Raw genomic sequence first — 23,924 nt, 5'->3', positions numbered from 1 at the left:
CGCTGGAAGAAGAGACTATGTTCTTAACCACTAAGTCATCCCTCCTCCCCCAGGATATATATATATACCACCTGACAAAATCATTTCTTTGTAAAGAAATTAATTTTTAATTATTAAATAGATAACATAAGTATATAAATCCAAGCACTATCACTGAGTACAGTGAGTACATAGCTCCAACTCACTGATAAACAAGAACAGAATGAAGACAAACTACTGGGAGAATTTTATAGTATACTAAAAGTGAAAACTCCACCCCAGAAAACAGTATTTCAGGAAGTCAAAATTTTTCTGAAATATTTTTATAGGAATATAATCTTAAGTAGATGGAGAAAAAAAGCTACAGTGTTCATTTTGATTTATTCTACATTTAATTGAAGATAGTATTGACTTAATGCTCAATGGCTGACAAAGGTCACTATAGTTTTCATTGTTCCGCTCAATAGTTCCTGAAAAGCAAAACCAAACAAAAAACTTTTCATATATGGCTTTTTGTTAGAATTTTGCTTAAAAGTACTTTATAGCTCCTAGGAAGTCTGGCGCCAGCTCAGAGGGAGCATGCCGGCTAACAAACAGGAGGCCCCAGATTCAGTCCTCAGTGTAGAAAAGAATGGGTGGCCTTTGGCCTGGCAGTGCGTGTCCACAGGAAGCCTAGTCTTACTGGTTATTTGTAGGGCTCTCCTTCCCAAGCTGCTTATATCTTATTTTAGGCTGTAACTGTCAGCTGATGGCCATGCTGCATATTTTACTGAGAAAATACAAGACATCAAATGGAACACACTACAAAATTTAGAAATCCACATTTCTATTGCTAGCCAAAATGAAATGTCCATGCTGTTGCCAAAAATCCAACCCCTTCATTTGAGATTTGAGCCAGCCTGGGCTACAGAGACTTATCCCCAGAAAACAACTATCTCAGTTTTTTTCATTTACATATAACGTTAGACAAGAGAAGAATTACCATTAAAAGAATCATTTGAAATGTAAATAAAAAATATATCGAATAAAAAAAATAAATAAATAAAATAAAATAAAAAAATAAAAATAAATCATTTGAGAAAAAAAAAAAAGAACCACACAATTTTATTATTGTTTAAAAAATCCTTTGAAAACTGGCACATCAAAAACTCATACATGCTTAACAAACACATTCAGCTTTGTGAGCCAAGCCTGACAGTGAAGGCGTCTATACAACCTCAGGAACTGAAGAGACCAAGGCAAGAGGAAGGCATGTTCAAGGACACCCTGAGCCAGGCAGGCTTGCCTACAGTGAACCTTATCTCACAACCAAAACTAGAAGCTAAAGAGCACTGGAGTTGTACCTCAGTGGTAGAAAACCTAAAATACCAATCCAATCATCAGCACTACAAACAAAAATGTCAGAAAATTTATACGTTTGTAAGAAAGTACCCGTGTAACAGAGATTAATATTACCCCTACAGATCATAGGGGTAAAGCCAACATTATAATCAATTTTCTATCATTACATTTGTCTGTTTCATTACATACTGGCTGAGTCTTCTGATACTAAAGCATCAGAGTGGAATAGCTACAACAAACACATCTGGACACATGACATATCACTGTCCTCCCTGTGTCAAGTAAGTTTGCCAATACTGACCTCGAGCAATCTACCCTTATACAAATCCAATCTATGAATCATTGGTTAAAACCACCTTCTGATTCAGAACTACTATCTAGATCAGAGATTCTCAACCTGTGGGATGAGACTTCTTGCTGGGAAGATTGAATGACCCTTTCACAGGAGTCGCTTAAGAGCATCTGCATATCAGATATTTATATTATGATTCATGACAGTAGCAAGATTACAGTTAGGAAGTAGCTAGAAAATAATTTTACAGTTGGGGTCACCACAACATGAGGAACTGTATTAAAATTGCAGCATTAGTAACACTGAGAACCACTAATCTAGAAGCTACTCAAATAACAATATGGAAGACTATAAAGAGTGCATTCCAAGCAGTAAAAACCTACCCCATGACATTTAAAGCCATTAATCTAATATTCTCTTACAGAGCATTTACTTACAACTTAGTAGTTTCCACAAAAACAAAACAAAACAAAAACAATTCCTGAGAATCAAAACTGGATTCTTCTTTTTGGGGGGGGATTTTGTTTTTGTTTCTTTATATTGTCATTGATTTATATAATGCTGAAGATTGATTTGTAGGCTGTACAAATTTGAGACAAGCATGCTATTATTGAGCTATACCCTAGTCGACATTAAAACTCTTAATTTTTAAGCAAAAATTAGGAAAGAAAAGAGAAGTAGGGCAGAAGGACAAGAAACAAATGTTCATTTTTCTATGGATGATTCTGTGATTAAACTGCAGCAGAAACTTTACACGTCTTCCATATTAACTCTGGAGAAAATGGCTTCCCGGCGTGAGATAGGATGAAGAGTGAGAGAACTCGACAGCACCAGTCCTTAAGCACAACAGGCAGGCAGAACTTTTGTGTCGCATCAAGTTAGCGTGGAGCACGGCTCCTTCTTGAGGTTGTTTCTAAGCTTTCAGTAGTACACACTGCCTGTTCAGCAAATATTGTGTGAAGGTTCTGAATGGCTACTGTGTATGGAGCTAAGATTGACCATCTCGCTAGAGAGACAGTTAGGAGGTTGAAATATAACTCAATACCCTACTCCCCAAAACATCTTATTTCAAATACTCAAAAATTTAAGATCAAAGTTTTGTTTCAGTAAATTTCCGAGATGCCTAGGTTACTTGCCAAATTCCAAATATGAAATGCAGCATGGTTCCTGCTATAATTTCTCTCTGTTTCTCTGTTTTTAAAATGTTTATGTGTTTAGGTGTTTTGCTTGTATTATGTCTGTGCACCATGTCCATACAGTGCCTGTGGAGGACAGAAGAGAGTGTCAGATCCTCTGGGACTACAGTTACAGATGTTATAAACGACCATGGAGGTGTGGAGAACCATTTCTCGTTAGCTGACTGTCAGGAGCCTCCACAGAACAGCAGTGGGAAGAGGAAACAACCAGGGGGTAACAGCTCCATATGCTTATCTTTAAATGCTGAGCATTCAAGCTGTTAAGTGACCTCTGCTCTAGGAACACAAGCAGAGGAAGCAGCAGCAGGGGAATCCATAGTATCAAGTTCTCCCACTTACCATAATTCCAGACCGTCTTCCAGAAGATAAACATGTGGAGGCTGCGAAACATCTGTACTCAGCTGGATAACTGGGAGCAGGAAAGGGTACAGGTTCTTGCTGTCTGCTCCTAATCCCTACAGGAAGTATACATACAATTTATGATAAGATACTCTAAGATCCCTCCTTACCACCAATTAATTACCTGTCTCAGAAAATAATTTATATTAAATAAAGTAAATAAGAGTCTTTTAAGATAGTCCTCATTACACTAGCAAATAAAACATCTATTTATTACTGAAATGTAAAAATGAAAATACTGTCATCCTGTCTAGATGGCAACTATGTATATATGTACATATATATGTGTGAATATATATATATGTATATATATATATACACATACATACACACACATACACATACATACATACATATGCACCAAGGCTAAATGTATCTGTGCCTATTAAGAAATTCCACATATAGGTTGAGTCTTCCTTATTTGAAATGATTAGAAAAGAAGAAATTTAAGATTTTGAATTTCAATTTCTAGAATGGTTATAAATAAATAATAAAATATCTTGGGAATGTAACTGAAATCTCAATATAAAATTCATTTATAATTTATATATACCTTATGTTTATATCCCAAAGGTAATTCAATACATTAGTGTATCTACTGCTTAGCAGGCCAGCTGTGAAGTCTCTACTTGTGGTATCAACTCGGTGCCATAAAGTTTCCTGCTCTGCAGCATTTTTAATTTTAGGTTAGGAATGCTCATGTTTCACCCATGCTATGACTACAGAAAAAGTAGTTACACTGGTATTTAAACTGTATAAACACACTCAGCTAAATAACAAGTATGAAATTAGCCCAACCTGAACTGTTCAGTGCTATCATAGTATATGCATATTTAACAATACTAAGCAGGCATGAACAACCACATAGTAAGAAATGCAAAGCTATTCAAAAATAATTACATATTGGACTTAAAGAAACAGAAATGTATGTAACAATTCCACAGCAAAGAATTTTTAAAGATACCTATGATTCTGTATATTTAGTATATACATAAAACTATATCTAAGCGAAAACTCACAGAACCATCAGAATCAGACATGAGAAAAAGAAAACCACGGAAAAAAGCAAATAAATATTTACTTTGTATGTTTTCTACATTATCTTTCATGGGGAATTTTTTGTTATATGTTTAATGTTTCTAGAACACAGAAGAAAAAAGTTTAATCTAAAATTCTAGTTTGTCTATTATTCTCTTAAGACACAATAGTTTAGTATCTTACAATGGAAATACTTTAAAGTAAACAAACAGGACTTTGTTGGGGTGGGGGGAATCAAGTTCTAAGCCATAATAAATCCAGAAACAAAATATCAAATACCATTCTTGGGAAATCTTTCAAATGCCAATAAAGTTTTACAGTAAATTTAAATAACATAAACTAACTCACTCTCTCACTCTCTCTCTCTCTCTCTCTCTCTCTCTCTCTCTCTCTCTCTCTCTCTCTCGCTCTCTCTCTCTCTGTTTTCTGATTGTTTTCATTTAGTTTCAGGAGACCCAGCTTTACTGTAGAGCCCTGGCTGGCTTGATAATTACTATGTTACTATAAAAGTTCATTTAATATATATATATATATCAGTGATTCAGTAACCTACTAGAAGTGAAGAAAGGAAAAATCATATTCTAAAATAACTACAGATGATGGAAGGGAATATAACTATCTTTGCAAATTTCCTGTGAAAGGTTTTTTTCCCCAAATTTAAGATATGGTGGTATTTATCTATAATTACAGCACTTGATAGGCTGAGACAGGAGAGTCAGGAGTTCAAAATCCTCCACAGCTGTCTAAGTGAGTTCAAGGCCAACTAGACTACATAAGGCCCTGGATGGAGAAGGATGAGAGAGAAAAGGAAAGGAGGAGGACTATGAAAGAGTGCACTCTCCTAATGGTAGCCACTGTTCTTGTGCCAACTGAGCATACTATGGACAAATCTATTTTCTCTAAGGCAATTTTTGAAGTTCAGACACTCAAATGACTTGGGGTATCATGGCCCAGGGCACCCTAACCACTAGTGTCAACTAACCTTTTCATACACTTTCTCAAGTGACAGGAGCAACTGTCTACCTGGTGACAACATACATCACAGCCCTCCCTGGCTCCTCCCTGCCCTCACTCTGCACCTGCACAAACCACAATTCTATCTCTATAATTCTTTTCAAATTGTTTCCCTTCCTGTTGTTTATTTAATTGCTGCATTGATCACCATTTTCATTGTTAATAGATGTTTCTAACAATGACCTGGTATCACTCCCATTCTAAACCAGTGTTCCCAGTTCTTCTCTGGGTGGTTGTTTTGTAGTAGTAGTAGTAGTAGTAGTAGTAGTAGTAGTAGTAACAATATTATTTTTTAAGAAAAATTATCCTTTGAACATTACGTTCTTTAGCCTTCTAGATCCATCTCACATATATGAATTCTGAAGTTCATTATCCAACTACACTATCTATGGAACATTAGGAACACTAAGATGGCATGTTTAGAAAGCTGACCAAATCACAGACTGGACAAATATGTTTACTATTTGTTTCCTAAAAACCAATGAAACAGTATAAAAATTTAAAAGACCTATGACCATAAACACAAAAGAATATTAGAAGAGATAAAAGTAATCAAATTTGGAAAGTGAGAAGTTAAGTAGTATCTGACTTAGCAATGCTAGAAAACAAAGCTCGAATAAAGTAGAAAAAATGGGGTGCCTTAATCAAGTTTTCTATTCCTGCACAAACATCATGACCAAGAAGCAAGTTATGGAGGAAAGGGTTTATTCAGCTTGCACATTCACATTGCTGTTCATCACCAAAGAAAGTCAAGACAGGAACTCACACAGGGCAGGAGCTCATGCAGAGGCCATGGAGAGATGTTATTACTGGCTTGCTTCCCCTGGCTTGCTCAGCCTGCTCTCTTATAGAACCCAGGACTACTAGCCTAGGAATGGCAGCACCCACAATGGGCCCTCCCTGCCTTGATCACAAATTGAGAAAATGCCCCACAGATGGATTTCATGGAGGCATTTCCTCACCAGAGGCTCCTTTCTCTGTGATAACTCCAGCTTGTGTCAAAACCAGCCAGTACAAGGGGTCAACAAAACAATTCACTGAGTACAGCTGTTTGCCATCAAGCCTGAAGATCAAGTTTAATCCCTGGGACCCACACAGTACAAGAGAACTAAGTCTCCTAAATTATCCTCTTATTTCTACATGAATGGTGCACACACACACACACAAACATGCATGCAAAAATAAACAATATTTGCATGTTACCTAGAGCTAGGAAGATGAAGAAATCTAGACCTTACTACTTGAAAAGCTGAAAGTAGACTCTTCTACAAAATAGCAAAGAGAGCAGAAGAGAGCACTATCACTCTTCATTAAAATAAATAACTGACTTTACCCTATCTGTATCTAAAATTAATGTTTAAAGAAAAAAATCACCATATTGTGGCACATAAGACTTGTTATTGCTTAGTATAACATGTCAATCACAGAAAAATCCATTAAAGACTTGCTCCCTAGCTGCTGGTACCACTTTGGAGGACTGTGAAAAGCTTAGGAGTCCAGGCCAATCCGGTGAAAACAGGCCACCTCAGGCATGTCCTTAGGAACTGTGTCTTGTTCTAGGCCCCTCTCAGGATTTTTGCTTCCTGTTCACTGTGTGCTAAGCTCTGTCCCACTCCTGCTTCCATATGTTCCAATCCCCAGAGCCAAATCAGAGCCCAGGAACATGCACTGGATCTCTCCAAGTGTAACTAAACCCAAATCCTTTTGCCCTTAAGCTGTTATGTCAGGTATTTTGCCACAATGACAAGTTTAACTAATACTGGAGCTTTATACACGCAGGTACATTTGTCTCAAACATTTTTACGACTCTCATTCCTAATATACCATGTAATTAAGAACTGTTATTCAAGAGTATTTAACAACACTATTTGAACATCCATTCTGTCAGGACAGAGACCTTTGCTGGTGTCCGACATTACTCTCAGATGAGCTACCATATACCCCATACTACGAAGATCTTAATACAACTGTTACGTTCTTCCCCAGACTGCCATCTGCACAGAACACTTGTCCTAATTTCCTCTTCCCAGTATCGAGTACTAAACAGTCACCTTATGAATAAATGTTTACTTCTACTGAAGCCAACTTCTGGAGACTAGAATGCTTATTTTTATAGGTATCAACCTCCACAGTTGAAGACGAGATACTAGATTTCTAGGTTTATAAAATACAAATGGAAAAATATACAGCTTACCCTAATGTCCATTTTACATGTTACTAGCAGAAAGGTGGTAATGTTATCTGAGAGGTGACTTAACAATAAACCTTAATATTCTCAAATGACTCCAAAGTATATTTTAAGCTACAATCTCAATTTCTATATTAAATATTCTATACATATTTTTAAAAAAAGGCACATTATTATTTGGTTGGAACTTTGCATTATTGGCCAATACCGGTAAGATAATTGTCATGAAGAAGAAAAACAACCAAACATTCTACTGATTATTCTGGATTATGAAAATTGCTGTGATTGACATGCCATAAGAGGCACAAACACTAGGGAATTTTATTCCTTTTTCCCTCATAAAAAAGTGAGGAGATAAAAACACATGTTTGCAGACATATAGTACAAGTGATCTAAGGTTCCTCTTCTGTTACCTACAATATTAATAGACCAGTCACCCTTTCCTGAGGTCATTACTGTTGTCTACAAAAAAATTTGCAGGAAAATCCTAGGTATTAAAGGATAACCAGGAAGATACTTATTTTTCAAAAGTGCTTTAGTAAGGACCAAAAAGCTGGCTCAGCAGTTAAAAGTGTTTCCTTCTAAGTTAGCTTCTCAGCACCCACACCAGATGGGCTTCAACTGCCTGTCACTGTCGCTACAGGAAAGCCAACATGCTCTTATGGTTTCTATAACACAAACACACAAACACACAAACACACACACACACAACACACACACAATCATTCTCACAGACACACAATTTTAAAACTGCATCTTTTTCAGTGTTTTAGCAGATAGTTTTGGGAAGACTTTTTGTTTAATAGTGTAGCCTAATTTTATCAGATAAAAAAATGTATGGCAGTGGATTTATGGTGGCTGTATATTATGAATGAATTTATTATTACGGAATTGCATACCTAAATTGGTTTAGATGGTAAAGTTTCTGTCATGTAAACCTTACCAAAAAATTTAAAAGTACAAAAGTGCATTAGAGATTTGTATCATTAATCTTTTATTTAAAATTCTCCTGAAAACTTATAATGATAAAACTCACCTATAAGCATTTATGAAAATAATAAGTTCAGCCCAAACATAAAAGTATCTTGGGGTTTTTTCAAACTAATATTAGGGACTTTTAGATTGTAAATTGCTGTAATTCTTAATGCAGAAGAATACCTCAGTAGAAATGTCTAGAATTTACATTTAATAGTTCAAATAAGGCTGGAGAGATGGCTCAGAGGTTAAGAGCCCTGTCTACTCTTGCAGAGGTCCTGAGTTCAATTCCCAGCAACCACATGGTGGCTCATAATCATCTATAATGAGATCTGATGCCCTCTTCTGGCCTGCAGAATACCTGCAGACAGGACACTGTATATATAATAAATAAATAAATCTTTTAAAAAAAGTTCAGCCGGGCGGTGGTGGCGCCGCCTGTAATCCCAGCACTCTAGGAAGCAGAGACAGGTGGATTTCTGAGTTCGAGGCCAGCCTGGTCTACAAAGTGAATTGCAGGACAGCCAGGGCTACAGAGTGAAACCCTGTCTCCAAAATAACAAATAAAAATAAATAAATAAATAAATAAATAAATAAATAAAAGACAAAAAAAAAAGTTCAAGCAAGAGCCATAGTCTCCATCTCTGTCCAGGAACTTTCACATCCTCTCTACCTATAGACATCACAACACTTTAAACAATTAGAAACATCTTGAGTCAAAATCATTCCTTTCCTCAAAGCAGTTCCCCTGATTTCATGACTTCTTGGATTATGAAAGGGAAAGTTTTTATTTTAAAGCTGGGAAAACTGTAAACTGCAAAGCAAGTTCATGCTGAAACGCTCTAGATACAAGAGAGACTACATGTGGGCACACGTGTCACAGGGCTAACTCCACTGAAAAACACAACAAAAGAAATGCCTTTTTAAGTAGAGAATATTTTCAAATACCCTCAGAAATACCTTTCAAATGCCCTTGAAAGTATACAGATTATACATTTTAAAAGCCTAAAAGTATCATGAAAAGTTTCATGAGTATTAAATCACATGAAAACACTGAGTTAAAAAACAAACAAACAACCTAAGAAACTGGAGAACTCACTTACCTGAACAAGATGGATAAGTGTTGTCAGAATAGCACATCGCAACATGTTGTGTTCTTCACTCTGCTTCCAAAGAAGAGGCAAATACTGTACCAAACATCCTACATATGGTCGGATCTACGAGACAAAAAGGGAAACAACAGGAACGCTCAGTAAGAAAGGCAATACACCATGAGAAACCTGGCAAGCACTATAAACATAGGCAATGAATTACTTAGTATTAATTTACTAAATTAAAGAAGTATTTTATATGTCTACATAGTATATAGTATATATAGTATGTAGTATATGAATCCTTGGGTCCAACCAACCTTGGACAGAAAATATCCAGAGTGTGTGGGGGAAGCACTCTAGCTATTAAATCACTAACAATGCAGTGTGGCAACAGTTTACATCATCTCAATATGACTTAGAGTACATGGGAGAACATGAAGCCATTTTATACAACTAACTGGCATCCACATGCTTTGGTTTCCTGCAGGATACAGAAGAATGATTAAGCATATTACTCAGCACTTAAAAGTAAAAGAAGAAATCTGCAATAATTCAGCAGATTATTCAGCAATCTAAACAAACCAATAATATTGAGCAATCTAAACGAACCTTAAAGATTTGCTAAATGAAGTCAGTCATAGACAATGATTCCACTTCCAAAATATATTTAAAATAGTCACATTAGTGACAGTAAAATGGTGACTGCCAGAGACCAAGAGAGGAAAATGGGCATTTACAAATTAATCAACTGGTGTTGAGTTCAAGATAAGTCATCTTGGTATACAATACTACATGAATATTCAATAGCATATACTTAAAGATCCACCTCAAGTTAAACCATGGGCATAAAATATGCAATAGTAGCTTAGTCCCTGGGAGCTCTAGGGGGTATGGTTGGTTCATATTGTTCTTCTACAGAGTTGCAAACCCCTTCAGCAACCCCTTTATCTAACTCCTCCATTGGGGACCCTGTGCTTAGTCCAATGGTTGGCTGCAAGCATCCGCCTATAAGGCTCTGGCACAGCCTCTCAGGTGACAGCTATATCAGACTCCTGAGAGCAAGCACTTCTTGTCATCCACAATAGTGCCTGGATTTGGTAACTGTATATGGGGGTGAATCCCCAGGTGGGGCAGTCTCTGGATGGTCTTTCCTTCAATCTCTGTTCTACACTTTGTCTCCATATTTCCTCCCTTGAGTATTTTATTCCCCCTTCTAAGAAGCACTGAAGGAAAGGCCCTTGGTCCTGTGAAGGCTCAATGCCCTAGTGTAGGGGAATGCCAGGGCAGAAAGGTGGGAGTGGGTGAGTGGGTGGGGGAGTACCCTAATAGAAGCAAGGAGGAGGGTGTGATTTCCAGAGGGGAAACTGGGAAAGGGGATAACACTTGAAATGTAAATAAATAAAATATCCAATAAAAAATAGAATTCAAATATCATTCTACAAAACTAGGAGTTCTATGTCATCATTTACCTTCTGGAGAGATTGTTCTTAAATTACAAAGGAATGCCCACATTCACTGAATATGTCATGGGCTTATGTTGCTGCTGCAGTGGAGATTATATGTTGTTTTTAGGTGAATAAATTACTAACACAATCTTAAATAACCAAAAATAAGTATAACAAATGCTTTAACAAGGGTCCTTTCTTTTTTGTATATATATTAAAGATTTATTTATTTGTTATATGTAAGTATTCAGACACCCCAGAAGAGGGCATCAGATCTCATTACAGATGGTTGCTAGCCAACATGTGATTGCTGGGAATTGAACTCAGGAAAAGCAGTCAATGCTCTTAACCGCTGAGCCATCTCTCCAGCCCAACAAGGGTTCTTTCTTTAAGAAATTTAAAAACTATTATAAGCCCTAAATGATATTTCATCTTTTAGATCAAATTTTGTATACGTTCCACAGAAGCCCTTCAATTTTCCTCTTTTTCTTAAGAAATGTGGATGTACCAAGACTGCTTTTCATAAGACTTGATAGCATGTTTATTTCAACTACAGATTTGTAGAGCCTCAAAAATGAAATCATTTAATTGTGCTTTTCTAAAATATTTTTTATGAGTCTAGAGATGCCACAGCAGTTTAGAGCACTGGTTGCTCTTGCAGAGGACCTGAGTGTCATTCCCAGGAGTTATATAGTTACATGATGGCTCATACACACCATCTGGAACTCCAGTCCCAGGAGATCCAACCTGCTTTTCTGTTCTCCTCAGGTATCAGGCATGTATATGATGTACATGTACACATGCAAAACATCCATACCAATAAAAACAAAATGTGAAAAAAGTATTTTTTTCAAAAGATAAGAATTAGAATTCAAGTAACTATACCCTATGGTATAAAGATAATAACTTCACTAAACTATGATAATCAGAGAAAATAAAATTCAGCCAGTGAAAAATAGTTTGAAGGGTAAATAGACAAGAACATAGTAATAAACTTATGTAAAGGTTACAAAAGTTAAAGAATTAAAGAACTGATATTTTTAACCATTGTTATCTTAGTATTATTTATTTTTTAAAAATGTATAGGAGATACCTGGAGCTCTCTGTGAAGTAAAAATGAAATGGTGTTTTGAGGTGGCACATGTAAAATAAATGTGTACAAGAAAAAAATCTTTAAGAAAGTTTTACTAGCCAGATTTATACAAGTAAATGGACAAATCTTGCATCTATAACCAACTTTTTAACAAATAAGTTACTAAAAATGTATAATACCCGAAAATACATTGAAAATTTGTAGTAATTTCATATCATGAAATCCTGTAAACTTGCCAAGTTCAAAATTATAATTCCCAGTTTACACATGATACAAGGTTAAAGACCTTACACAACATGAAGAGCAAGATCCGGGACTTTAGCGGTTTTAAAATCACCTTCAGTTAATCACATACACGAGCAAACTAAACATTCAAAACCATCATCAAATTAAATAACATAATTCTTGTAACAAAAACCCAAAGTGTGGGGCTGGAGAAATGGCTCAGCGGTTAAGAGCACTGACAGCTCTTCCAGAGGTCCTGAATTCAATTCCCAGCAACCACATGGTGGCTCACAACCATCTGTAATAGTATCTGACGCCCTCTTCTGGTGTGTCTGAAGACTGCAACGATGTACTCATATACATAAAATAAAATAACCATTAAAAAAAATGCTAAGAAATATTACATTAAGAAAGCAGAAAAGTGCCAAAGACTGCTCAGCAGACAGGGGTTCAATCCTCCCACGCAATCACACACATTTAACGTGAACGCTAGCATCACCACCCAAGCTGATGAATGTCTATCTAGGCATGGTGGCACACACCCATTATCCCAACAATTAGGAGGAAGAAGCAGGAAGATCAGGTATTCAAACGCATGTTTTGCCCACTGCAAGTTTGAGGCCAACCTGGGATAGTCTCTGCCTCAAAAATATACAACAAAGTATGAACTTTTGACCAGTTACTTACTTCAAGTCTCACCAAAGATGTGTGTAAGCATTAAATGAGAAATCCATGCAGCACACTTGGTACAAGGCAGGTACATAGCTACTGCTCAATATTAATAACTATTCTCATCAATAGCTGGAATTAATAAGCAACTGCAAGTTGTCTGAATTCATGAAAAAGTAGATCTAAGAGTAGATCTGTCCATGAACTCCAAAACACTGTTGCTCCCAGAAATACTTTTCTGCTTTCAAAAATATATATATAGGGCAGCAGCAGCTCGTCCAGTGGAAGGGCCACCATCAGTGGAACCAAAGCGACAGGGTCCTGGGAGGCCCTGCGCCTGCTACCACAGACCATCTCTGGCCAGCCAGGCTGCAAGCGGCGGAGTTACAGTGCACAGAAGCCACATCAGAACTCTGCCTCCCACCAGTCAGTTACAAGAGGCTCTCCACCATCTTGGCTCTCAGAGAGGAGAGAGAACCAACAGCCAGAGGTACGCAGACTTAGCCCGAGGCCAACATGGGGGGTTGGGTGTAAACCCCACAGGCGTTGGCCTGCACCCAGGCTCTGAGCTGTTTAGGGGTGTGCCAACATCTGTGTGCCAACCCGGCCAGGAGGTTGTCAGCCCGGCAGTCTATCCCGGTACTTACAGGAACAGGAAAGTGCATGCCACCATTTTTGCTACAGAACCCCATAGAGTTCTAGCAGGCAAAGCCAGCTAACAGTCATAGCCCAAGGCCAACGTTGGACTGCACCCAGGCCCTGACTTGTCCGGTGGGCCATCTATGTGCCAACCTGGCCAGGAGGTTGTCAGCCCAGCAGACTGTCCCGGGACTTGCAGAGGGCATGCGCAGTGCCATCTTGGCTACCTAACAGAACCAGTTAGCAGTCATAGCCCAAGGCAAACATTGCTAGGGCCTAAGCCTGTCAGGCTTTTGCCTGGACTCAGGGCCTGAGCAGCTAGGCTAGCCTTGTGTGCACCAACCCGGTTGGGGGATCATCTGCCCGGCAGAGTGATCAGCACCCAGAAAACGTCCCCACAGCATACACCATCAGCACTCCCTGAAGGAACAAACAGGCATCATCTGGTTCACAGAGACAATCAGGAACAAGGCACACTAGGGCTCCAAGGGCACCCAATAGGAGGGCAGCACATCAGCAATCTGTGAAAGGGGAAATCCAGCCATCCACTGTTGCTAAAATAGCCTTACAGCCTCACAGGAAGCTCAAACACCAGCCAGAGAAAAGACCAACTAACACCAGAGATAACAAGATGGCAAAAGGAAAATGTAGGAACGCTAGAAAAAGAAATCTAAGCAATATGGCAGCATCTGAACCAAACTCTCCAACAACAGCAAGTCCTGGACACCCCAACACACCAGAAAAACAAGAATTGGATGTAAAATCACTGGTCATGATGTTGCTAGAGGAACACAAAAAGGAGATAAATGAATCTCTTGAAGAAATACAGGGGAGCCGGGCGGTGGTGGTGCACGCCTGTAATCCCAGCACTCTGGGAGGCAGAGGCAGGCAGATTTCTGAGTTCGAGGCCAACATGGTATACAGAGTGAGTTCCAGGACAGCCAGGGCTATACAGAGAAACCCTGTCTCGGAAAAAAAAAATCCAAAAAAACAAAAAACCAAAAAAAGAAAAGGGGAGAGAAAAATACAGGGGAACATGAATAAGCTAGAAACCCATATAATGGAAACACAAAAATCACTTAAAGAAATTCAGGACAATAAGGCTCAAGAGATAGAAGCCAATAAAGAAGAAATGCAAAAAAAAAAAAAAAAAAAAAAAAAAAAAAACCCTTAAAGAAATGCAGGAGAACTTGAGTCAACAGGCAGAAGTCATGAAAGAGGAAACACAAAAATCTCTTAAAGAATTAAAGGAAAACACAAACAAACAAATGAAGGAACTGAGCAAAAACATCCTGGATCTAAAAACAGAAGTAGAAACAACTAAAAAATCACAAAGGGAGACAACTGTGGAGATAGAAAACCTTGGGAAGAAATCAGAGGCCACAGATGCACAACAGAATAAAAGAGAAGGAAGAATGAATCTCAGATGCCGAAGATACCATGGAAACCACTGACTCAACAGTCAAAGAAAATACAAAATGCAAAAAGCTTATAACCCAGAACATCCAGGAAATCCAGGACACAATGAGAAGACCAAACCTAAGGATTATAGATATAGATGAGAGTGAAGATTTACAATTGAAAGGGCCAGCAAATATCTTCAAGAAAATTATGGAAGAAAACTTCCCTAACCTAAAGAGAGAGATGTCCATGAATATACAAGAAGCCTACAGAACTACAAACAGACTGGACCTGAGCAGAAATACTTCCCGTCACATAATAATCAAAACCCCAAATATACTAAACAAAGAAAGAATATTAAAGGCAGTAAGAGAAAAAGGTCAAGTAACATATAAATGAAGACCTATCAGAATCACACCAGAATTCTCACCAGAGAACATGAAAGCTAGAAGATCCTGGGCGGATCTCGTACAGACTCTAAGAGAACACAAATGTCAGCCAAGACTACTATACCCAGCAAAACTCTCAATCACCATAGATGGAGAAAGCAAGATATTCCATGACAAAACTAAATTTACACCATATCTTTCCACAAACCCAGCTCTACAAAAAATAATAGGAGGAAATCTCCAACACAAGGAGGGAAACTACACCCTGGAAAAAGATAGTAACCTTTCATCAAACCCAAAAGAAGATAACCATTCAAATATAAAAATACATCAAAAAATGACAAGAAGTAATAATCACTATTCCTTAATATCTCTTAACATCAACGGACTCAATTCCCCAACAGAAAGACATAGACTAACAGACTGGATAAGGAAACAGGACCCTAGAGAACTCCTACAGCTAATAAACAACTTCAGCAAAGTAGCAGGTTATAAAATCAACTCAAGCAAATCAGTGGCCTTCTTATACTCAAAGGATAAGCAGGCTAAGAAAGAAATTAGGGAAATGACCCCCTTCACAATAGCCACAAACAGTATAAAGTACCTTGGGGTGACTCTTACCAAACATGTGAAAGATCTGTATGACAAGAACTTCAAGACTCTGAAGAAGGAAATGGAAGAAGACCTCAAAAAATGGGAAAACCTCCCATGCTCATGGATCGGCAGGATCAATATAGTTAAAATGGCCATTTTGCCAAAAGCAATATACAGATTCAATGCAATACCCATCAAAATCCCAACTCAATTCTTCACAGAGTTAGAAAGAGCAATTCTCAAATTCATCTGGAATAACAAAAAACCCAGTATAGCTAAAACTATTCTCAGCAACAAAAGAAATTCTGGGGGATCAGTATCCCTGACCTCAAGCAATACTACAGAGCAATAGTGTTAAAAACTGCATGGTATTGGTACAATGACAGGCAGGCAGATCAATGGAACAGGATTGAAGATCCAGAAATGAACCCACACACCTATGGCCACTTGATCCTGGACAAAGGAGGTGAAAAAATCCAGTGGAAAAAATATAGCCTTTTCAACAAATGGTGCTGGTTCAATTGGAGGTCAGCAGGCAGAAGAATGCGAATTGATCCATCCTTATCTCCTTGTACTAAACTCAACTCCAAATGGATCAAGGACCTCCACATAAAGTCAGACACTTTGAAGCTAATAGAAAAGAAACTGGGGAAGACCCTTGAGGACATCGGTACAGGGGGAAAGTTCCTGAACAGAACACCAATAGCGTATGCTCTAAAATCAAGAATAGACAAATGGAACCTCATAAAATTACAAAGTTTCTGTAAGACAAAGGATACCATCAAAAGGACAAATCACCAACCAACAAATTGAGGAAAGATCTTCACCAACCCTATATCAGATAGAGGGCTATTATCCAATATATATAAAGAACTCAAGAAGTTAGACTCCAGAAAACCAAATAACCCCATTGAAAAATGGAGTACAGAGTTAAAGAATTTTCACCTGAAGAACTTCGGATGGTGAAGAAGCATCTTAAAAAATGCTCAACTTCATTAGTCATTAGGGAAATGCAAATCAAAATAACCCTGAGATTTCATTCTGACTGATTACACCAGTCAGAATGGCTAAGATTAAAAACTCAGGAGACAGCAGGTGTTGGTGAGGATGTGGAGAAAGAGGAACACTCCTCCACTGCTGGTGGGGTTGCAAATTGGTACAACTACTCTGGAAATCAGTCTGGAGGTTCCTCAGAAAACTGGGCACGTCACTTCTGGAGGATCCTGCTATACCACTCCTGAGCATATACCCAGAGGATTCCCTAGCAGGTAATAAGGATATGTCCTCCACCATGTTCATAGCAGCCCTATTTATAATAGCCAGAAGCTGGAAAGAACCCAGGTATCCCTCAATGGAAGAATGGATGCAAAAAATGTGGTATATATACACAATGGACTACTATTCAACCATTAGAAACAATAAATTCATGAAATTCTTAGACAAATGGATGGAGCTGGAGAACATCATACTATGTGAGGTAACCCAGTCTCAAAAGATTAATCATGGTATGCACTCACTAATAAGTGGATATTAGCCTAGAAAATTGGAATACCCAAAACATAATCCACACATCAAATGATGTACAAGAAGAATGGAGGAGTGGTCTGGTTCTAGACTCAGTGTAGCAGTATAGGGCAAAACCAGAACAGGGAAGTGGGAAGGGGTGGATGGCAGAATAGGGGGAAGGAAGAGGGCTGATGGGACTTTTGGGAAGTGGGGGACCAGAAAAGGGGAAATCATTTGAAATGTAAATAAAAAATATATTGTATAAAAAATATTTTAAAAAAGAGAAATGAAAGAGATGGGTGTATTACTGAATTATAAAACTGCTATAGAAGTTCGCCTGAAAACTAACCAGCTAGCTTTGCATATAGGATTGGCCAAGAGATTCTTTTCTTTCCCAACTGGTTTGTGCTGTATATATTCATTGTGTACACTGTATACACAGTATATATAACAATATTTTGTTTGTCTTTAGTGGTAGTTTATAAGCTACATTTAAAAAATATTTTTATTTTTATTTTTATTTTAGGACTGTAAAAGACAGCAGCATCTGACAATCTCTCACCCCCAGGAATGTCATGAAAATAAATTAGTGTTAAATATCAAAAGATTCAGCATTTTTCCTCCTTCACTCCCTTCTCCAGTTCCTCAACAAAGTAAATGCTGTTGGACTCTCAACTGTTTCATGATTAATAAAATATTTACTGCAAATATATACAGTGAATCAGGATATAAAAAAGCCTGAGGATAATTATACCATTGTTTCGTGGATGACTTATTTTCATGGAGATCAGGGTGGGGAGACAGGGAAAGCTAAATAATTTAACTTTTAAGAACTTTATAAATCAGTATTATACGCAATCATGTATATAATGCCAGCAAAAATACTGTGTGTGTGTGTGTGTATGTGTGTGTATGTTGTATGTAATGTTAGGTTTGGTTTCAAGTAAAAATAAGGATGGGGAGCTGGAGAGTTGCCTCAGTGGTAAGAGCACTGACTGCTCTATCAGAGGTCCTAAGTTCAATTCCCAGCCACATGGTGGCTCACAACCATCCGTAATGGGATCCGACGCTCTCTTCTGGTGTGTCTAAAGACAGCGATAGTGTACTCACATATATAAAATAAATAAAATCTTTTAAAAAATTAGGGCCAAAAATATGGCTCCTTGGCAAAAGCACTTGTGGAGCAAGACTGAACTGAGCCTGGTCCAGGAATCCAGGGAGGAAGCCGGGTGTCATGGAGAACACCTGCAATGCCAGCACTCCTTCAGCAGACCGGGAGGCTGAAGTGAGAATCAGCTCTGAGCTCACATGGGCAGAGCAGAAGCACTCAGAAACCTTGCCTCTCTATATACAAGAAAACCGACTCCCCAGCTGTCTTCTCACCTACCTGCATGCATATGCAACACATACACACACAAAATCAACCTTTAAAGGAGTCTATGGACATACATACATAAAAATAACAAATTCCTAAGAAAACTTAAATTTGCTAAGCTGCATCTTGCTTAGATACTAAACACTCTAAAGTTTAAGATTTTACTTTCTAAAAAACTCCACACCATAAATATAATTATATATATATATATACATACATATATATATATATAATTTTAATATTTAATATTTAAATATTCTTAAGTCTTTTACTTTCGGTATTTGGAGATGAGGTCTTACTATCACTTGAACTTTCAATCATCCTCCTGCATAAGCTTCCCAATTGCTAGGCTACAAGCATGCACCAACACAACTGGCTTCTCACTTTTAATAAATTCAATGTAAATTGTTGTGGATAGCCCTGGGATTGTATTTTAATGCTAATTCCACTTCTCAAGAGGGGCTGCAGATGAAGAGTTACCTTGGGAACCTTAACTTTTCAAATAAAGGCTTGAGTCAACGATTGGGCAGGAGGAAGTGGGAGGAGCTGGGAGTCTAGGGGAGGAGCCACAGGGGAAAAAGAGGAGAGAGAGGAGTGATGGGAGATCAACAGAGAGGCAGCAGAGGGGGAGGGAAGCTTGTGGCCTGGAGAACCTGCAAGTTATATGAGATAATATAGATGGAAATAGGGTAGTGTAGTGGGCGATCTGCCCAATCTAGGCTTGTAGTTTGTTTTGTTAACTGATTTGAGTTGAGGTTTCTTTTACCAGGAAATTGAGTTGGAAACAAAGTAGCAACAGTAAATGTCAATTCTGAAAAACACATAAATGAAATAACATATATGTTAAAAGCATTTTAAGAATACTTTATATTTTCCACAATATAAAGCAAAGACATTAAATATGCATAATCTTATCTGACACTTATTTTTATGTTTCACGAAATTACCTGTACATTGACTCTTTCAATCACACAGGAAAGGACATGCAAAACATGCATCTTTGTATCACATTCTGTAACTTGCTGCAGTAACTGAAAAAGCAGTGTGAACATGGTTTCCAGATACTGCAAGAAGAAAGAACAGAGGTTACAAAATGTAGACTTCTATGTGTCTATGTGTATATATGTATAAACTCAAATCAGGTCAGAGCAATAAGACAAAAACACAAAACCTAAGCAATACTCAAAATAAGCTGCCAGCATATAAGATACCATTTTCTTTATTATTGCTAAATGCATACATTCCACAAGCTGAATGTTTAAAAGACTTAGCTATTGACTATGTCCTGAAACTACACTTCATTAAAAACCTGTTGCAGATAATGTGAGGAGATTATGAATTAAAGCAATAAGAAAATTAATTGTTGTACTTAACTAATGCAGTCTTTATCAGATGTTGCATGTAAATACAAAATTCTGTCATTCTAATATAAGAAACCCAACCTCTGACCTCCACAAATATGCCAGAAGCATGATCACACATACATATCCACAAAGTAAATAATGTATATTTAAAGTTAAAAATACATATAAATTACAGTTATAAACCAATATATGTACTCTAAAGACATAAGTAGAAATTGTTACAAAACTTGGAAACCAGTATTCTTACCGGTAAAAACTGATCTGTCCTAAATTCAAAATCATCAACAGGTAAAAAGCAGTTAAGGAATGTTGTAAATCCATGAAATTTATCAAGATAAAAATATATCTACAATAAAATGTTGAAATAAATATATGTTTTTGTAAAAATACGTTTAACTATCCTAAAAATTAATTTCACAAAATTCCCAATTTTAGGATGTTGAACGTAAGGCTCAGTGCAGCAGTGCAGACCTATGATCCAAACCCTAGGAGGCAGAGGCGGGAGGACCATAGGTTGAAAGCCAGTGTCAAGTGTGGAGAGTTCCAGGCCAGTCTGGGCTATGTGATACTCAGATTCAAAACAATATGAAAGAAGTTTAACGTCTCTGTGATGAAGCCGGTAAGAAGTGTTTGGGGTGTTATTCCTAGCTTTAATTAGCCACAGTAGGCTAGAGAGATGGGCTAGAAGAGCAAGTGGCTTTGCTTCCCAGCACCTGCGGGGCGGCTCACAACCATACATAAATGACTCCATTTCCAAGGATCTGAAATAATTTCCAAGGACCCCTCAAATAATCAGGTGCATATGTAGCATAAACTTGTAGGCAAAACACCCATAACAAAATAAATAAAACAACAAATTAAATTTTTAAAAAATGCAAAAAAACTTGCAAATAGAAAAAAAATGAAGGATATTTAACTTCAGAGTTGTTGCTGTTTCAATTCGGACCTACAAAAAAAAAAAAACAATTCAAAGTACAATATGAGTTTTTAATCATTCTTAGAACTACTAAACATCATTAATACTTAATGATGGCAAAATTATTCCAAACCATTTTCTTTCCTGTTTTTGTTAATAGTAAGTCATAAGGCATATGCCATGTGAAAGGATGTTACCCGTAGTTTGCAACAAGTTACAAAAAGAACAAGTATCATTATCCCTGACCTGTCTAACCTTTCCATAATTCCTTAAGAGCCCTTTACAGCAATAAATATTCCAGGAAGAAAACTAATTTGCCACTAGGTAAGTGGAATGCATGGGACTGAAAGAAAGTAGCATGCAGGAGACACAGGGAAACAAGAAAATACAGATGCAGGAAAACATAGATGCTGCTGAGCTGGGGGTGAGGGGAACCCGGGAGCCTGCCGGGCCTGGAATGGCTTCAAGTGGGACACAGCATCAGACATGGCTTTAAAGAATGGTGTCCAGACTAGTTTTAAAGACCTGTGGTCTCTGGCCTTCTAGCTCTCGAACTAGACTATATGCTTGCTGATAACATCTCAAAGATTCTAACAAGTTCCCTGCTTATTCTATGGTTAAAAAATGCTGGCTTCATCTCTCTTTAACTCTGTGCTTTATTAAACATTATAAATCTCTGTGCTCTATTGAACTCATTATGCTTACATAACACTAGGGAAACTTAACCCTTTCTTACCGTTCTGTGCTTCATTAAATGCTAAAAACTTAACTCTTCATTAACTCTTTGTTATGTGGACTTTAATTAGCACTAATATCTGGCGAATAGCACATTCTGTTTAGCAACAGGGAATTATGTTAAAGGATTTACTGCTAGGGCTCCTTACTCTGGTCAATCAGCCAGAAGCCTCTCTGATTTAGCTGGTTAACTCTTTGTGAACCAAAGAAGAGGGAAAGAAAAACAATTAAGATGCTTTGTACAGGCAAATACACACAGACACATATACATTCTATCATTCATACACCAACACTCTGGCCGGGCCCGACCATCTATCACAATCAACTCCACAAGTATTCATGCATACTTAACACATACACATATACCCTACACACAAACATACAAACGGACATACACATTTGGATAGATGGACAAACAGATGAATGGAAGGAAGGAAGGAAGGAAGGAAGGAAGGAAGGAAGGAAGGAAGGATGGATGGATGGATGGATGGATGGATGGATGGATGGATGGATGGGGTAAAGCTCCCCAAGCCAAACCATTCAACCAACAACTTTATTTCTTTTTTTCTGGACTTTTTATACCTTCTTAGAAAAACAGTTATTTAGAAAATTACCTCAGAGCTGGGCAGTGGTGGCGCACGCCTGTAATCCCAGAACTTGGGAGGCAGAGGCAGGCAGATCTCTGAGTTCGAGGCCAGCTGGTCTACAGAGTGAGTTCCTGGATAGCCAGGGCTACACAGAGAAACCCTGTCTCAAAAAAAACCAAATCCAAAAAACAAAACAAAACAAAACAAAAACAAAAAAAAAAAAAAAGAAAGAACATTACCTCAGATATAAACTATTATTACATAAAATGGGAGTTACAGAAGGATATGGATATTAAGTTCAAATCAGTGTTTCATTACAATATGCTCATTAAAAGTTCAAAGTAACAGTTATACATGGACTTGCCTTATCATAGTGTACATCTGTGACTTTATCCTTGGAACTGAATGTTTTTCCTTTAACACAAATTTGTCCCAAGTCCATTTCTCTTGATTAAAAAGGTGTAATTATGAAACTGCATTGTAATTCTTATTATGCAAGCTTTACTTACTATTCTGAGGAGTGGGAACATTCTATTCTTGGCTCTAACTTTATTACATCTTTCTAGCAACTAAGACTATCTCTAAAATTTTGTTCCTAAAATTATTTGAATCTAATCAGGAATTCTATAGAATTATTATCTATTTGTCTATATAGCATACTACTACAAAGTACTTCTTCACAGGTGTACTGGCTGGTTTTGCGTGTCAACTTGACACAGGTTGGAGTTATTACAGAGAAAGGAGCTTCAGTTGAGAAAATTCCTCCATGAGATCCAGCTCTGGGGCATTTTCTCAGTTAGTAATCAAGGTGGGGATGGTTCCTTGTGGGTGGTGCCATCCCTGGGCTGGTGGTCCTGGGTTCTATAAGAGAGCAAGCTGAGTAAGCTAGGGGAAGCAAGCCAGTAAGGAACATCCCTCCATGGCTTCTGCATCAGCTCCTGCTTCCTGACCCGAGTGAGTTCCAGTCCTGACTTCCTTTAGTGATGAACAGCAGTGTGGAAGTGTAAGCTCAATAAACCCTTTCCTCCCAGCTTGCTTCTTGGTCATGATGTTTGTGCAGGAATAGTAACTCTGACTAAGACAACAGGTCTGCAGAGATCTGCTCAAAAGGGTGAGCTAATATCTAGTGACTGGATTTCCCCTGGGCCGTGCCTACTGGAGCTGGACTCATCTCAGGAAGACCGCCTACTCGTTATCTTCTCCTGTGAAGGCTCCTGACAAACGAGAAGGGGGGGGGGAGTGGTTCAAGCTTCACACCTCTGCTCTAACCTCAGGCAGAGCAGTTTCCAAACTCCCAAATGATCTGAACCTCACACACGCTTCAGACACTGGGACTCCGGTTTCATTGCACACAGCATGCTACCTAGGCATACATAAGAACATCGTCTTATTCTGACTTTATCAGCCAAGCAGACACCAGTCAGCATACTTTTAGTTCCCCAACCAAGAAAGATGACTAAATTCTTCCTT

At 37.9% G+C, this 23,924-nt stretch overlaps 1 protein-coding gene across 3 annotated transcripts in view; it reads right to left on the bottom strand.

Moving 5' to 3' along the window:
- Nucleotides 1-23,924, bottom strand: part of Ipo11 (importin 11) — a 152,190-nt gene that overhangs the window by 73,611 nt on the left and 54,655 nt on the right. For all 3 annotated transcript variants that reach the window (XM_052159462.1, XM_052159463.1, XM_052159464.1), the window contains 5 exons: nucleotides 21,129-21,162; nucleotides 20,464-20,504; nucleotides 19,800-19,916; nucleotides 9,526-9,639; nucleotides 3,148-3,263 (listed from right to left, as the gene is read on the bottom strand). In XM_052159462.1, the coding sequence (XP_052015422.1) occupies nucleotides 3,148-3,263; nucleotides 9,526-9,639; nucleotides 19,800-19,916; nucleotides 20,464-20,504; nucleotides 21,129-21,162 (422 nt within the window). The remainder of the gene's footprint in view (nucleotides 1-3,147; nucleotides 3,264-9,525; nucleotides 9,640-19,799; nucleotides 19,917-20,463; nucleotides 20,505-21,128; nucleotides 21,163-23,924) is intronic.

This window comes from Apodemus sylvaticus, chromosome 16 (assembly GCF_947179515.1).
Source record: "Apodemus sylvaticus chromosome 16, mApoSyl1.1, whole genome shotgun sequence".
NCBI classification, from domain to species: domain Eukaryota; kingdom Metazoa; phylum Chordata; class Mammalia; order Rodentia; family Muridae; genus Apodemus; species Apodemus sylvaticus.
This window is presented reverse-complemented; position numbering and strand designations above follow the sequence as displayed.